Raw genomic sequence first — 16,065 nt, 5'->3', positions numbered from 1 at the left:
CACTTCATATGGATATACTGTATTCTAGTCATGGTTCATCCTATATAACTACTGCTGTCCACTTCATATGGATATACTGTATTCTAGTCATGGTTCATCCTATATAACTACTGCTGTCCACTTCATATGGATATACTGTATTCTAGTCATGGTTCATCCTATATAACTACTGCTGTCCACTTCATATGGATATACTGTATTCTAGTCATGGTTCATCCTATATAACTACTGCTGTCCACTTCATATGGATATACTGTATTCTAGTCATGGTTCATCCTATATAACTACTGCTGTCCACTTCATATGGATATACTGTATTCTAGTCATGGTTCATCCTATATAACTACTGCTGTCCACTTCATATGGATATACTGTATTCTAGTTCATCCTATATAACTACTGTTGTCCACTTCATATGGATATACTGTATTCTAGTTCATCCTATATAACTACTGTTGTCCACTTCATATGGATATACTGTATTCTAGTCATGGTCCATCCTATATAACTACTGTTGTCCACTTCATATGGATATACTGTATTCTAGTTCATCCTATATAACTACTGTTGTCCACTTCATATGGATATACTGTATTCTAGTCATGGTTCATCCTATATAACTACTGTTGTCCACTTCATATGGATATACTGTATTCTAGTCATGGTTCATCCTATATAACTACTGTTGTCCACTTCATATGGATATACTGTATTCTAGTCATGGTTCATCCTATATAACTACTGTTGTCCACTTCATATGGATATACTGTATTCTAGTCATGGTCCATCCTATATAACTACTGTTGTCCACTTCATATGGATATACTGTATTCTAGTCATGGTTCATCCTATATAACTACTGCTGTCCACTTCATATATATATACTGTATTCTAGTCATGGTTCATCCTATATAACTACTGTTGTCCACTTCATATGGATATACTGTATTCTAGTCATGGTTCATCCTATATAACTACTGCTGTCCACTTCATATGGATATACTGTATTCTAGTCATGGTTCATCCTATATAACTACTGCTGTCCACTTCATATGGATATACTGTATTCTAGTCATGGTCCATCCTATATAACTACTGTTGTCCACTTCATATGGATATACTGTATTCTAGTCATGGTCCATCCTATATAACTACTGTTGTCCACTTCATATGGATATACTGTATTCTAGTTCATCCTATATAACTACTGTTGTCCACTTCATATGGATATACTGTATTCTAGTCATGGTCCATCCTATATAACTACTGTTGTCCACTTCATATGGATATACTGTATTCTAGTCATGGTTCATCCTATATAACTACTGCTGTCCACTTCATATATATATACTGTATTCTAGTCATGGTTCATCCTATATAACTACTGTTGTCCACTTCATATGGATATACTGTATTCTAGTCATGGTTCATCCTATATAACTACTGCTGTCCACTTCATATGGATATACTGTATTCTAGTCATGGTTCATCCTATATAACTACTGCTGTCCACTTCATATGGATATACTGTATTCTAGTCATGGTCCATCCTATATAACTACTGTTGTCCACTTCATATGGATATACTGTATTCTAGTCATGGTCCATCCTATATAACTACTGTTGTCCACTTCATATGGATATACTGTATTCTAGTTCATCCTATATAACTACTGTTGTCCACTTCATATGGATATACTGTATTCTAGTTCATCCTATATAACTACTGCTGTCCACTTCATATGGATATACTGTATTCTAGTTCATCCTATATAACTACTGCTGTCCACTTCATATGGATATACTGTATTCTAGTTCATCCTATATAACTACTGCTGTCCACTTCATATGGATATACTGTATTCTAGTTCATCCTATATAACTACTGTTGTCCACTTCATATGGATATACTGTATTCTAGTTCATCCTATATAACTACTGCTGTCCACTTCATATGGATATACTGTATTCTAGTCATGGTTCATCCTATATAACTACTGTTGTCCACTTCATATGGATATACTGTATTCTAGTTGTCCACTTCATATATATATACTGTATTCTAGTTCATCCTATATAACTACTGCTGTCCACTTCATATGGATATACTGTATTCTAGTTCATCCTATATAACTACTGCTGTCCACTTCATATGGATATACTGTATTCTAGTTCATCCTATATAACTACTGTTGTCCACTTCATATGGATATACTGTATTCTAGTTCATCCTATATAACTACTGCTGTCCACTTCATATGGATATACTGTATTCTAGTTCATCCTATATAACTACTGCTGTCCACTTCATATGGATATACTGTATTCTAGTCATGGTTCATCCTATATAACTACTGCTGTCCACTTCATATGGATATACTGTATTCTAGTCATGGTTCATCCTATATAACTACTGTTGTCCACTTCATATGGATATACTGTATTCTAGTTCATCCTATATAACTACTGTTGTCCACTTCATATGGATATACTGTATTCTAGTCATGGTTCATCCTATATAACTACTGCTGTCCACTTCATATGGATATACTGTATTCTAGTCATGGTTCATCCTATATAACTACTGTTGTCCACTTCATATGGATATACTGTATTCTAGTCATGGTTCATCCTATATAACTACTGTTGTCCACTTCATATGGATATACTGTATTCTAGTTCATCCTATATAACTACTGTTGTCCACTTCATATGGATATACTGTATTCTAGTTCATCCTATATAACTACTGCTGTCCACTTCATATGGATATACTGTATTCTAGTTCATCCTATATAACTACTGTTGTCCACTTCATATGGATATACTGTATTCTAGTTCATCCTATATAACTACTGCTGTCCACTTCATATGGATATACTGTATTCTAGTTCATCCTATATAACTACTGTTGTCCACTTCATATGGATATACTGTATTCTAGTCCATCCTATATAACTACTGCTGTCCACTTCATATGGATATACTGTATTCTAGTCATGGTTCATCCTATATAACTACTGTTGTCCACTTCATATGGATATACTGTATTCTAGTTCATCCTATATAACTACTGTTGTCCACTTCATATGGATATACTGTATTCTAGTTCATCCTATATAACTACTGCTGTCCACTTCATATGGATATACTGTATTCTAGTTCATCCTATATAACTACTGTTGTCCACTTCATATGGATATACTGTATTCTAGTTCATCCTATATAACTACTGCTGTCCACTTCATATGGATATACTGTATTCTAGTTCATCCTATATAACTACTGCTGTCCACTTCATATGGATATACTGTATTCTAGTCATGGTTCATCCTGCTGTCCACTTCATATGGATATACTGTATTCTAGTTCATCCTATATAACTACTGTTGTTCACTTCATATGGATATACTGTATTCTAGTTCATCCTATATAACTACTGTTGTCCACTTCATATGGATATACTGTATTCTAGTTCATCCTATATAACTACTGCTGTCCACTTCATATGGATATACTGTATTCTAGTTCATCCTATATAACTACTGTTGTCCACTTCATATGGATATACTGTATTCTAGTTCATCCTATATAACTACTGTTGTCCACTTCATATGGATATACTGTATTCTAGTCATGGTTCATCCTATATAACTACTGTTGTCCACTTCATATGGATATACTGTATTCTAGTTCATCCTATATAACTACTGTTGTCCACTTCATATGGATATACTGTATTCTAGTTCATCCTATATAACTACTGCTGTCCACTTCATATGGATATACTGTATTCTAGTTCATCCTATATAACTACTGTTGTCCACTTCATATGGATATACTGTATTCTAGTTCATCCTATATAACTACTGCTGTCCACTTCATATGGATATACTGTATTCTAGTTCATCCTATATAACTACTGCTGTCCACTTCATATGGATATACTGTATTCTAGTCATGGTTCATCCTATATAACTACTGCTGTCCACTTCATATGTATATACTGTATTCTAGTCATGGTTCATCCTGCTGTCCACTTCATATGGATATACTGTATTCTAGTCATGGTTCATCCTATATAACTACTGTTGTCCACTTCATATGGATATACTGTATTCTAGTCATGGTTCATCCTATATAACTACTGTTGTCCACTTCATATGGATATACTGTATTCTAGTTCATCCTATATAACTACTGCTGTCCACTTCATATGGATATACTGTATTCTAGTTCATCCTATATAACTACTGTTGTCCACTTCATATGGATATACTGTATTCTAGTTCATCCTATATAACTACTGCTGTCCACTTCATATGGATATACTGTATTCTAGTTCATCCTATATAACTACTGTTGTCCACTTCATATGGATATACTGTATTCTAGTCCATCCTATATAACTACTGCTGTCCACTTCATATGGATATACTGTATTCTAGTCATGGTTCATCCTATATAACTACTGTTGTCCACTTCATATGGATATACTGTATTCTAGTTCATCCTATATAACTACTGTTGTCCACTTCATATGGATATACTGTATTCTAGTTCATCCTATATAACTACTGCTGTCCACTTCATATGGATATACTGTATTCTAGTTCATCCTATATAACTACTGTTGTCCACTTCATATGGATATACTGTATTCTAGTTCATCCTATATAACTACTGCTGTCCACTTCATATGGATATACTGTATTCTAGTTCATCCTATATAACTACTGCTGTCCACTTCATATGGATATACTGTATTCTAGTCATGGTTCATCCTATATAACTACTGCTGTCCACTTCATATGTATATACTGTATTCTAGTCATGGTTCATCCTGCTGTCCACTTCATATGGATATACTGTATTCTAGTTCATCCTATATAACTACTGTTGTCCACTTCATATGGATATACTGTATTCTAGTTCATCCTATATAACTACTGTTATCCACTTCATATGGATATACTGTATTCTAGTTCATCCTATATAACTACTGCTGTCCACTTCATATGGATATACTGTATTCTAGTTCATCCTATATAACTACTGTTGTCCACTTCATATGGATATACTGTATTCTAGTTCATCCTATATAACTACTGTTGTCCACTTCATATGGATATACTGTATTCTAGTTCATCCTATATAACTACTGTTGTCCACTTCATATGGATATACTGTATTCTAGTTCATCCTATATAACTACTGTTGTCCACTTCATATGGATATACTGTATTCTAGTTCATCCTATATAACTACTGTTGTCCACTTCATATGGATATACTGTATTCTAGTCATGGTTCATCCTATATAACTACTGCTGTCCACTTCATATGGATATACTGTATTCTAGTTCATCCTATATAACTACTGTTGTCCACTTCATATGGATATACTGTATTCTAGTCATGGTTCATCCTATATAACTACTGCTGTCCACTTCATATGGATATACTGTATTCTAGTTCATCCTATATAACTACTGTTGTCCACTTCATATGGATATACTGTATTCTAGTTCATCCTATATAACTACTGTTGTCCACTTCATATGGATATACTGTATTCTAGTTCATGGTTCATCCTATATAACTACTGCTGTCCACTTCATATGGATATACTGTATTCTAGTCATGGTTCATCCTATATAACTACTGCTGTCCACTTCATATGGATATACTGTATTCTAGTCATGGTTCATCCTATATAACTACTGCTGTCCACTTCATATGGATATACTGTATTCTAGTCATGGTTCATCCTATATAACTACTGCTGTCCACTTCATATGGATATACTGTATTCTAGTCATGGTTCATCCTATATAACTACTGCTGTCCACTTCATATGGATATACTGTATTCTAGTCATGGTTCATCCTATATAACTACTGCTGTCCACTTCATATGGATATACTGTATTCTAGTCATGGTTCATCCTATATAACTACTGCTGTCCACTTCATATGGATATACTGTATTCTAGTCATGGTTCATCCTATATAACTACTGCTGTCCACTTCATATGGATATACTGTATTCTAGTTCATCCTATATAACTACTGTTGTCCACTTCATATGGATATACTGTATTCTAGTTCATCCTATATAACTACTGTTGTCCACTTCATATGGATATACTGTATTCTAGTCATGGTCCATCCTATATAACTACTGTTGTCCACTTCATATGGATATACTGTATTCTAGTTCATCCTATATAACTACTGTTGTCCACTTCATATGGATATACTGTATTCTAGTCATGGTTCATCCTATATAACTACTGTTGTCCACTTCATATGGATATACTGTATTCTAGTCATGGTTCATCCTATATAACTACTGTTGTCCACTTCATATGGATATACTGTATTCTAGTCATGGTTCATCCTATATAACTACTGTTGTCCACTTCATATGGATATACTGTATTCTAGTCATGGTCCATCCTATATAACTACTGTTGTCCACTTCATATGGATATACTGTATTCTAGTCATGGTTCATCCTATATAACTACTGCTGTCCACTTCATATATATATACTGTATTCTAGTCATGGTTCATCCTATATAACTACTGTTGTCCACTTCATATGGATATACTGTATTCTAGTCATGGTTCATCCTATATAACTACTGCTGTCCACTTCATATGGATATACTGTATTCTAGTCATGGTTCATCCTATATAACTACTGCTGTCCACTTCATATGGATATACTGTATTCTAGTCATGGTCCATCCTATATAACTACTGTTGTCCACTTCATATGGATATACTGTATTCTAGTCATGGTCCATCCTATATAACTACTGTTGTCCACTTCATATGGATATACTGTATTCTAGTTCATCCTATATAACTACTGTTGTCCACTTCATATGGATATACTGTATTCTAGTCATGGTCCATCCTATATAACTACTGTTGTCCACTTCATATGGATATACTGTATTCTAGTCATGGTTCATCCTATATAACTACTGCTGTCCACTTCATATATATATACTGTATTCTAGTCATGGTTCATCCTATATAACTACTGTTGTCCACTTCATATGGATATACTGTATTCTAGTCATGGTTCATCCTATATAACTACTGCTGTCCACTTCATATGGATATACTGTATTCTAGTCATGGTTCATCCTATATAACTACTGCTGTCCACTTCATATGGATATACTGTATTCTAGTCATGGTCCATCCTATATAACTACTGTTGTCCACTTCATATGGATATACTGTATTCTAGTCATGGTCCATCCTATATAACTACTGTTGTCCACTTCATATGGATATACTGTATTCTAGTTCATCCTATATAACTACTGTTGTCCACTTCATATGGATATACTGTATTCTAGTTCATCCTATATAACTACTGCTGTCCACTTCATATGGATATACTGTATTCTAGTTCATCCTATATAACTACTGCTGTCCACTTCATATGGATATACTGTATTCTAGTTCATCCTATATAACTACTGCTGTCCACTTCATATGGATATACTGTATTCTAGTTCATCCTATATAACTACTGTTGTCCACTTCATATGGATATACTGTATTCTAGTTCATCCTATATAACTACTGCTGTCCACTTCATATGGATATACTGTATTCTAGTCATGGTTCATCCTATATAACTACTGTTGTCCACTTCATATGGATATACTGTATTCTAGTTGTCCACTTCATATATATATACTGTATTCTAGTTCATCCTATATAACTACTGCTGTCCACTTCATATGGATATACTGTATTCTAGTTCATCCTATATAACTACTGCTGTCCACTTCATATGGATATACTGTATTCTAGTTCATCCTATATAACTACTGTTGTCCACTTCATATGGATATACTGTATTCTAGTTCATCCTATATAACTACTGCTGTCCACTTCATATGGATATACTGTATTCTAGTTCATCCTATATAACTACTGCTGTCCACTTCATATGGATATACTGTATTCTAGTCATGGTTCATCCTATATAACTACTGCTGTCCACTTCATATGGATATACTGTATTCTAGTCATGGTTCATCCTATATAACTACTGTTGTCCACTTCATATGGATATACTGTATTCTAGTTCATCCTATATAACTACTGTTGTCCACTTCATATGGATATACTGTATTCTAGTCATGGTTCATCCTATATAACTACTGCTGTCCACTTCATATGGATATACTGTATTCTAGTCATGGTTCATCCTATATAACTACTGTTGTCCACTTCATATGGATATACTGTATTCTAGTCATGGTTCATCCTATATAACTACTGTTGTCCACTTCATATGGATATACTGTATTCTAGTTCATCCTATATAACTACTGTTGTCCACTTCATATGGATATACTGTATTCTAGTTCATCCTATATAACTACTGCTGTCCACTTCATATGGATATACTGTATTCTAGTTCATCCTATATAACTACTGTTGTCCACTTCATATGGATATACTGTATTCTAGTTCATCCTATATAACTACTGCTGTCCACTTCATATGGATATACTGTATTCTAGTTCATCCTATATAACTACTGTTGTCCACTTCATATGGATATACTGTATTCTAGTCCATCCTATATAACTACTGCTGTCCACTTCATATGGATATACTGTATTCTAGTCATGGTTCATCCTATATAACTACTGTTGTCCACTTCATATGGATATACTGTATTCTAGTTCATCCTATATAACTACTGTTGTCCACTTCATATGGATATACTGTATTCTAGTTCATCCTATATAACTACTGCTGTCCACTTCATATGGATATACTGTATTCTAGTTCATCCTATATAACTACTGTTGTCCACTTCATATGGATATACTGTATTCTAGTTCATCCTATATAACTACTGCTGTCCACTTCATATGGATATACTGTATTCTAGTTCATCCTATATAACTACTGCTGTCCACTTCATATGGATATACTGTATTCTAGTCATGGTTCATCCTGCTGTCCACTTCATATGGATATACTGTATTCTAGTTCATCCTATATAACTACTGTTGTTCACTTCATATGGATATACTGTATTCTAGTTCATCCTATATAACTACTGTTGTCCACTTCATATGGATATACTGTATTCTAGTTCATCCTATATAACTACTGCTGTCCACTTCATATGGATATACTGTATTCTAGTTCATCCTATATAACTACTGTTGTCCACTTCATATGGATATACTGTATTCTAGTTCATCCTATATAACTACTGCTGTCCACTTCATATGGATATACTGTATTCTAGTTCATCCTATATAACTACTGTTGTCCACTTCATATGGATATACTGTATTCTAGTCCATCCTATATAACTACTGCTGTCCACTTCATATGGATATACTGTATTCTAGTCATGGTTCATCCTATATAACTACTGTTGTCCACTTCATATGGATATACTGTATTCTAGTTCATCCTATATAACTACTGTTGTCCACTTCATATGGATATACTGTATTCTAGTTCATCCTATATAACTACTGCTGTACACTTCATATGGATATACTGTATTCTAGTTCATCCTATATAACTACTGTTGTCCACTTCATATGGATATACTGTATTCTAGTTCATCCTATATAACTACTGCTGTCCACTTCATATGGATATACTGTATTCTAGTTCATCCTATATAACTACTGCTGTCCACTTCATATGGATATACTGTATTCTAGTCATGGTTCATCCTATATAACTACTGCTGTCCACTTCATATGTATATACTGTATTCTAGTCATGGTTCATCCTGCTGTCCACTTCATATGGATATACTGTATTCTAGTCATGGTTCATCCTATATAACTACTGTTGTCCACTTCATATGGATATACTGTATTCTAGTCATGGTTCATCCTATATAACTACTGTTGTCCACTTCATATGGATATACTGTATTCTAGTTCATCCTATATAACTACTGCTGTCCACTTCATATGGATATACTGTATTCTAGTTCATCCTATATAACTACTGTTGTCCACTTCATATGGATATACTGTATTCTAGTTCATCCTATATAACTACTGCTGTCCACTTCATATGGATATACTGTATTCTAGTTCATCCTATATAACTACTGTTGTCCACTTCATATGGATATACTGTATTCTAGTCCATCCTATATAACTACTGCTGTCCACTTCATATGGATATACTGTATTCTAGTCATGGTTCATCCTATATAACTACTGTTGTCCACTTCATATGGATATACTGTATTCTAGTTCATCCTATATAACTACTGTTGTCCACTTCATATGGATATACTGTATTCTAGTTCATCCTATATAACTACTGCTGTCCACTTCATATGGATATACTGTATTCTAGTTCATCCTATATAACTACTGTTGTCCACTTCATATGGATATACTGTATTCTAGTTCATCCTATATAACTACTGCTGTCCACTTCATATGGATATACTGTATTCTAGTTCATCCTATATAACTACTGCTGTCCACTTCATATGGATATACTGTATTCTAGTCATGGTTCATCCTATATAACTACTGCTGTCCACTTCATATGTATATACTGTATTCTAGTCATGGTTCATCCTGCTGTCCACTTCATATGGATATACTGTATTCTAGTTCATCCTATATAACTACTGTTTTCCACTTCATATGGATATACTGTATTCTAGTTCATCCTATATAACTACTGTTGTCCACTTCATATGGATATACTGTATTCTAGTTCATCCTATATAACTACTGCTGTCCACTTCATATGGATATACTGTATTCTAGTTCATCCTATATAACTACTGTTGTCCACTTCATATGGATATACTGTATTCTAGTTCATCCTATATAACTACTGTTGTCCACTTCATATGGATATACTGTATTCTAGTTCATCCTATATAACTACTGCTGTCCACTTCATATGGATATACTGTATTCTAGTCATGGTTCATCCTATATAACTACTGTTGTCCACTTCATATGGATATACTGTATTCTAGTCATGGTTCATCCTATATAACTACTGCTGTCCACTTCATATGGATATACTGTATTCTAGTCATGGTTCATCCTGCTGTCCACTTCATATGGATATACTGTATTCTAGTCATGGTTCATCCTATATAACTACTGCTGTCCACTTCATATGGATATACTGTATTCTAGTTCATCCTATATAACTACTGCTGTCCACTTCATATGGATATACTGTATTCTAGTCATGGTTCATCCTATATAACTACTGTTGTCCACTTCATATGGATATACTGTATTCTAGTCATGGTTCATCCTGCTGTCCACTTCATATGGATATACTGTATTCTAGTCATGGTTCATCCTGCTGTCCACTTCATATGGATATACAGTATTCTAGTTCATCCTATATAACTACTGCTGTCCACTTCATATGTCTATACTGTATTCTAGTCATGGTTCATCCTGTTGTCCACTTCATATGGATATACTGTATTCTAGTCATGGTTCATCCTATATAACTACTGCTGTCCACTTCATATGGATATACTGTATTCTAGTCATGGTTCATCCTGCTGTCCACTTCATATATATATACTGTATTCTAGTCATGGTTCATCCTATATAACTACTGCTGTCCACTTCATATGGATATACTGTATTCTAGTCATGGTTCATCCTGTTGTCCACTTCATATGTATATACTGTATTCTAGTCATGGTTCATCCTGCTGTCCACTTCATATATATATACTGTATTCTAGTCATGGTTCATCCTATATAACTACTGCTGTCCACTTCATATGGATATACTGTATTCTAGTCATGGTTCATCCTGTTGTCCACTTCATATGTATATACTGTATTCTAGTCATGGTTCATCCTGCTGTCCACTTCATATATATATACTGTATTCTAGTCATGGTTCATCCTATATAACTACTGCTGTCCACTTCATATGGATATACTCTATTCTAGTCATGGTTCATCCTGCTGTCCACTTCATATGTATATACTGTATTCTAGTCATGGTTCATCCTGCTGTCCACTTCATATGGATATACTGTATTCTAGTTCATCCTATATAACTACTGTTGTCCACTTCTTCTCTATTCATATAAAGTCCATTTTGTCTATACACACCATCATATACATATGTAATATGTTTATATTCTGAACTCTGACATTGCTCGCCCTAATATCTCTACATTTCTTAATGTAATTAGTGTAATTAACAATTTGCGTGTATTGTTTTGTTAGGTGTTATTGCACTGTTAAATTTTGCTACACCCACGAAAACTTTTGCAAAATATGTGTACGTGACAAATAAAAATTAGATTTTAATTTGGACATATACTCAATAAATATATTTTGCTGTACTGGCTCAATGGGAACCCGCTGGTGGTTTCCTTGGTTACGTTTCAACCTTCCAGAATGAGTGACAACGATTCTGCTTGAAACTAAAAAACATTATTGAAATACAAAGACTATATCACGTCATATTCAACCTTATATTGATATCAAGGTATCCATTTTTAAAAAATTTTTAAAATTATGTCCTTAAAATTGATTTATTTATTTACATATAATATATTTATATTGTCCACATTAAGTTTTCGACGCACCTTCCGTCCCAACAGGCGGCGCTGTTTGAGGAAGTGCTTCTAACGTGTTTTATATTTAGACAACCTCACATCCGGTGGAGTTTCGACCAATGAGAAAGCGTCGTGTCGTTTGAACCGGGGGAGCGGGACTCTATCCTGAGCTGTTGTTGAAAACGGAATAAAGACTTATATTTCATACTTATATTTCATCCCGTAGCTAAATGAATTAACTTTAAATCAAAAAATAAAAAGGTGTGATAACGGATAGAGACGGTTACCACGGTAATGTTTGAGTTCGGTGAGTATTTTGTCAGATTGTGGACGATAACCGAGTTTACTGTCACGACAGTAACGGTGGGGGGGAGATAAACATTGTAACGTTACTCTGTCAACAACAACAACACAAAAAAGTAAATGATACCGATGTATCTATGGAGAGAGACTGTTTTTAGGTATTATAGTTAAGCTGACTAGTCATAGTAAGAACAAATCACAATGTAAAGATGCCACTTTTGTTTTTATTCCCCCATATGTTATTTTCCTGTCGTTAACTAACGTTACATGAATTGAGAAAAACGGAAGCATAGAGGATATAAACTAACGTTTAGTCCTAATATGTCAACTGGGGCGTATTCATTACGCCAAGTCTGTTGGGAAACGTTTATTAAACGGAAGCGTACTGAACGAAACAGGAAGGCGCCTACCTGAATTTGTCCAATAGAAACCCTCGTTTTGCTTCCATTTGGTTCTTTAACGGTCAACGGTATACGTAACGAATACGCCCCTTGTTACCATTATTTTGTCATTTGACAGTCGGTTCCCGATCTTCTTGTTGCTGAAACGGACCCTGCAAAAAAAGAGTAAAGATGAACCGAGCAGGCCGACCGTTGTTCATGAAGACCTACGGCAAACAGAACCGGAAGTTGGAGGCCTGGATCTCCCCTGACAACCGAAAACAGGTTTTCGCCAGCACCTCTTCCTCTGACCTGTCCATCGCTGAGCCCTCCAGCCCCAAACCCCCAGCCAAGAGGTAAGAGACTTCTCTTCCCCCTGAAGAGCGAGTGATCTGGGCATTCAGGCTCTTGCTCCGTTCCTGCTCAGCAGACCAGGGCCTAGATAGATTAGCTAGCTGAATCAGGTGTGGGGGGTCTAGCTTCTCCTAGATAGATTAGCTAGCTGAATCAGGTGTGGGGGGTCTAGCTTCTCCTAGATAGATTAGCTAGCTGAATCAGGTGTGGGGGGTCTAGCTTCTCCTAGATAGATTAGCTAGCTGAATCAGGTGTGGGGGGTCTAGCTTCTCCTAGATAGATTAGCTAGCTGAGTCAGGTGTGGGGGGTCTAGCTTCTCCTAGATAGATTAGCTAGCTGAGTCAGGTGTGGGGGGTCTAGCTTCTCCTAGATAGATTAGCTAGCTGAATCAGGTGTGGTGGGTCTAGCTTCTCCTAGATAGATTAGCTAGCTGAATCAGGTGTGGGGGGTCTAGCTTCTCCTAGATAGATTAGCTAGCTGAATCAGGTGTGGGGGGTCTAGCTTCTCCTAGATAGATTAGCTAGCTGAATCAGGTGTGGTGGGTCTAGCTTCTCCTAGATAGATTAGCTAGCTGAATCAGGTGTGGTGGGTCTAGCTTCTCCTAGATAGATTAGCTAGCTGAATCAGGTGGGGTGGGTCTAGCTTCTCCTAGATAGATTAGCTAGCTGAATCAGGTGTGGGGGGTCTAGCTTCTCCTAGATAGATTAGCTAGCTGAATCAGGTGTGGGGGGTCTAGCTTCTCCTAGATAGATTAGCTAGCTGAATCAGGTGTGGGGGGTCTAGCTTCTCCTAGATAGATTAGCTATCTGAATCAGGTGGGGTGGGTCTAGCTTCTCCTAGATAGATTAGCTAGCTGAATCAGGTGTGGGGGGTCTAGCTTCTCCTAGATAGATTAGCTAGCTGAATCAGGTGTGGGGGGTCTAGCTTCTCCTAGATAGATTAGCTAGCTGAATCAGGTGTGGTGGGTCTAGCTTCTCCTAGATAGATTAGCTAGCTGAATCAGGTGTGGGGGGTCTAGCTTCTCCTAGATAGATTAGCTAGCTGAATCAGGTGTGGGGGGTCTAGCTTCTCCTAGATAGATTAGCTAGCTGAATCAGGTGTGGGGGGTCTAGCTTCTCCTAGATAGATTAGCTAGCTGAATCAGGTGTGGGGGGTCTAGCTTCTCCTAGATAGATTAGCTAGCTGAATCAGGTGTGGGGGGTCTAGCTTCTCCTAGATAGATTAGCTAGCTGAATCAGGTGTGGGGGGTCTAGCTTCTCCTAGATAGATTAGCTAGCTGAATCAGGTGTCTTCTCTGCTCTCTCTGTGTCTTCTTCTATGGTCTTCTCTGCTCTCTCTGTGTCTTCTTCTATGGTCTTCTCTGCTCTCTCTGTGTCTTCTTCTATGGTCTTCTCTGCTCTCTCTGTGTCTTCTTCTATGGTCTTCTCTGCTCTCTCTGTGTCTTCTTCTATGGTCTTCTCTGCTTTCTGTGTCTTCTTCTCTCTCTCTTTATCTCACCATCTAAACTGTGACCTCTGCACTGATATGAAAACATCCTCTTCCTCTCCTCCCGGCCTCCCTTCCCCTGTTCCAGAGGGAGAAAGAGAAGTACAGCAGATGGCAGTAGAGCGCTGCGGCCGGCTAAGACCAAAGCCCTGTCCTGGACAGCAGATATCAGTAGTGAGCTGCGACTAGCGAAGACCAAAGCCCTGTCCTGTCTGAGAGAGCAGGACAGTGATGAAGAGAACATCTTCATCGTCCCTCCTCCTCCTCTTCCTCCTCCCCAGCAGCAGAGCAACAACACAGCCAGGTCAGACTGGTGGCATTACCTTTCTGGTCTTCAAATGTTTGACCCGTCTGTCTGTCTCGATCTGACCCGTCTGTCTGTCTGTCTCGATCTGACCCGTCTGTCTGTCTGTCTCGATCTGACCCGTCTGTCTGTCTGTCTCGATCTGACCCGTCTGTCTGTCTCGATCTGACCCGTCTGTCTGTCTCGATCTGACCCGTCTGTCTGTCTCGATCTGACCCGTCTGTCTGTCTCGATCTGACCCGTCTGTCTCGATCTGACCCGTCTGTCTGTATCTGACCTGTGTGTGTGTGTGTGTGTGTTTTAGGAAGCCATTGTTGAGGCATGCTGGTCGGAAGGCCCAGCGTATTGTGAGCTCCAGTGAGAGTGATGGAGAGACAACGACCAGCAGACAACCCAACTCTAAACGCTCCAAACACACCACAGCTAGAGCCAGGACACAGTCAGACTTTTACATTTTTCATTAATGTAACCTTTATTTAACTAGTCAAGTCCGTTAAGAACAAATTCTTATTTACAATGACGGCCTACCGGGGAACAGTGGGTTACCTGCCTTGTTTAGGGGCAGAACGACAGCCTCCTCTACAGTCTAACCACTAGGCTACCTGCCTCCTCTACACTCTAACCACTAGGCTACCTGC

The 16,065-nt window shown here is 36.8% G+C and overlaps 1 protein-coding gene across 2 annotated transcripts in view; it reads left to right on the top strand.

Annotated features, from left to right (window-relative positions):
- The first annotated feature begins 12,698 nt into the window (after window positions 1-12,698).
- LOC116352807 (uncharacterized) overlaps window positions 12,699-16,065 on the top strand; it is a 33,075-nt gene continuing 29,708 nt past the window's right edge. The window contains exons 1-4 of one of the 2 annotated variants that reach the window (XM_031814959.1): window positions 12,699-12,908; window positions 13,424-13,640; window positions 15,212-15,427; window positions 15,732-15,866. In XM_031814959.1, the coding sequence (XP_031670819.1) occupies window positions 13,477-13,640; window positions 15,212-15,427; window positions 15,732-15,866 (515 nt within the window). In that variant the 5' untranslated portion in view covers window positions 12,699-12,908; window positions 13,424-13,476. The remainder of the gene's footprint in view (window positions 12,909-13,423; window positions 13,641-15,211; window positions 15,428-15,731; window positions 15,867-16,065) is intronic. The other variant, XM_031814960.1, reaches the window with a different exon arrangement.

Source organism: Oncorhynchus kisutch, unplaced genomic scaffold (assembly GCF_002021735.2).
Source record: "Oncorhynchus kisutch isolate 150728-3 unplaced genomic scaffold, Okis_V2 Okis07a-Okis12b_hom, whole genome shotgun sequence".
Taxonomy (NCBI): Eukaryota; Metazoa; Chordata; class Actinopteri; order Salmoniformes; family Salmonidae; genus Oncorhynchus; species Oncorhynchus kisutch.
The sequence above is the reverse complement of the archived record's forward strand: the minus strand, read 5'-3'. Positions and strand labels throughout refer to the sequence as shown.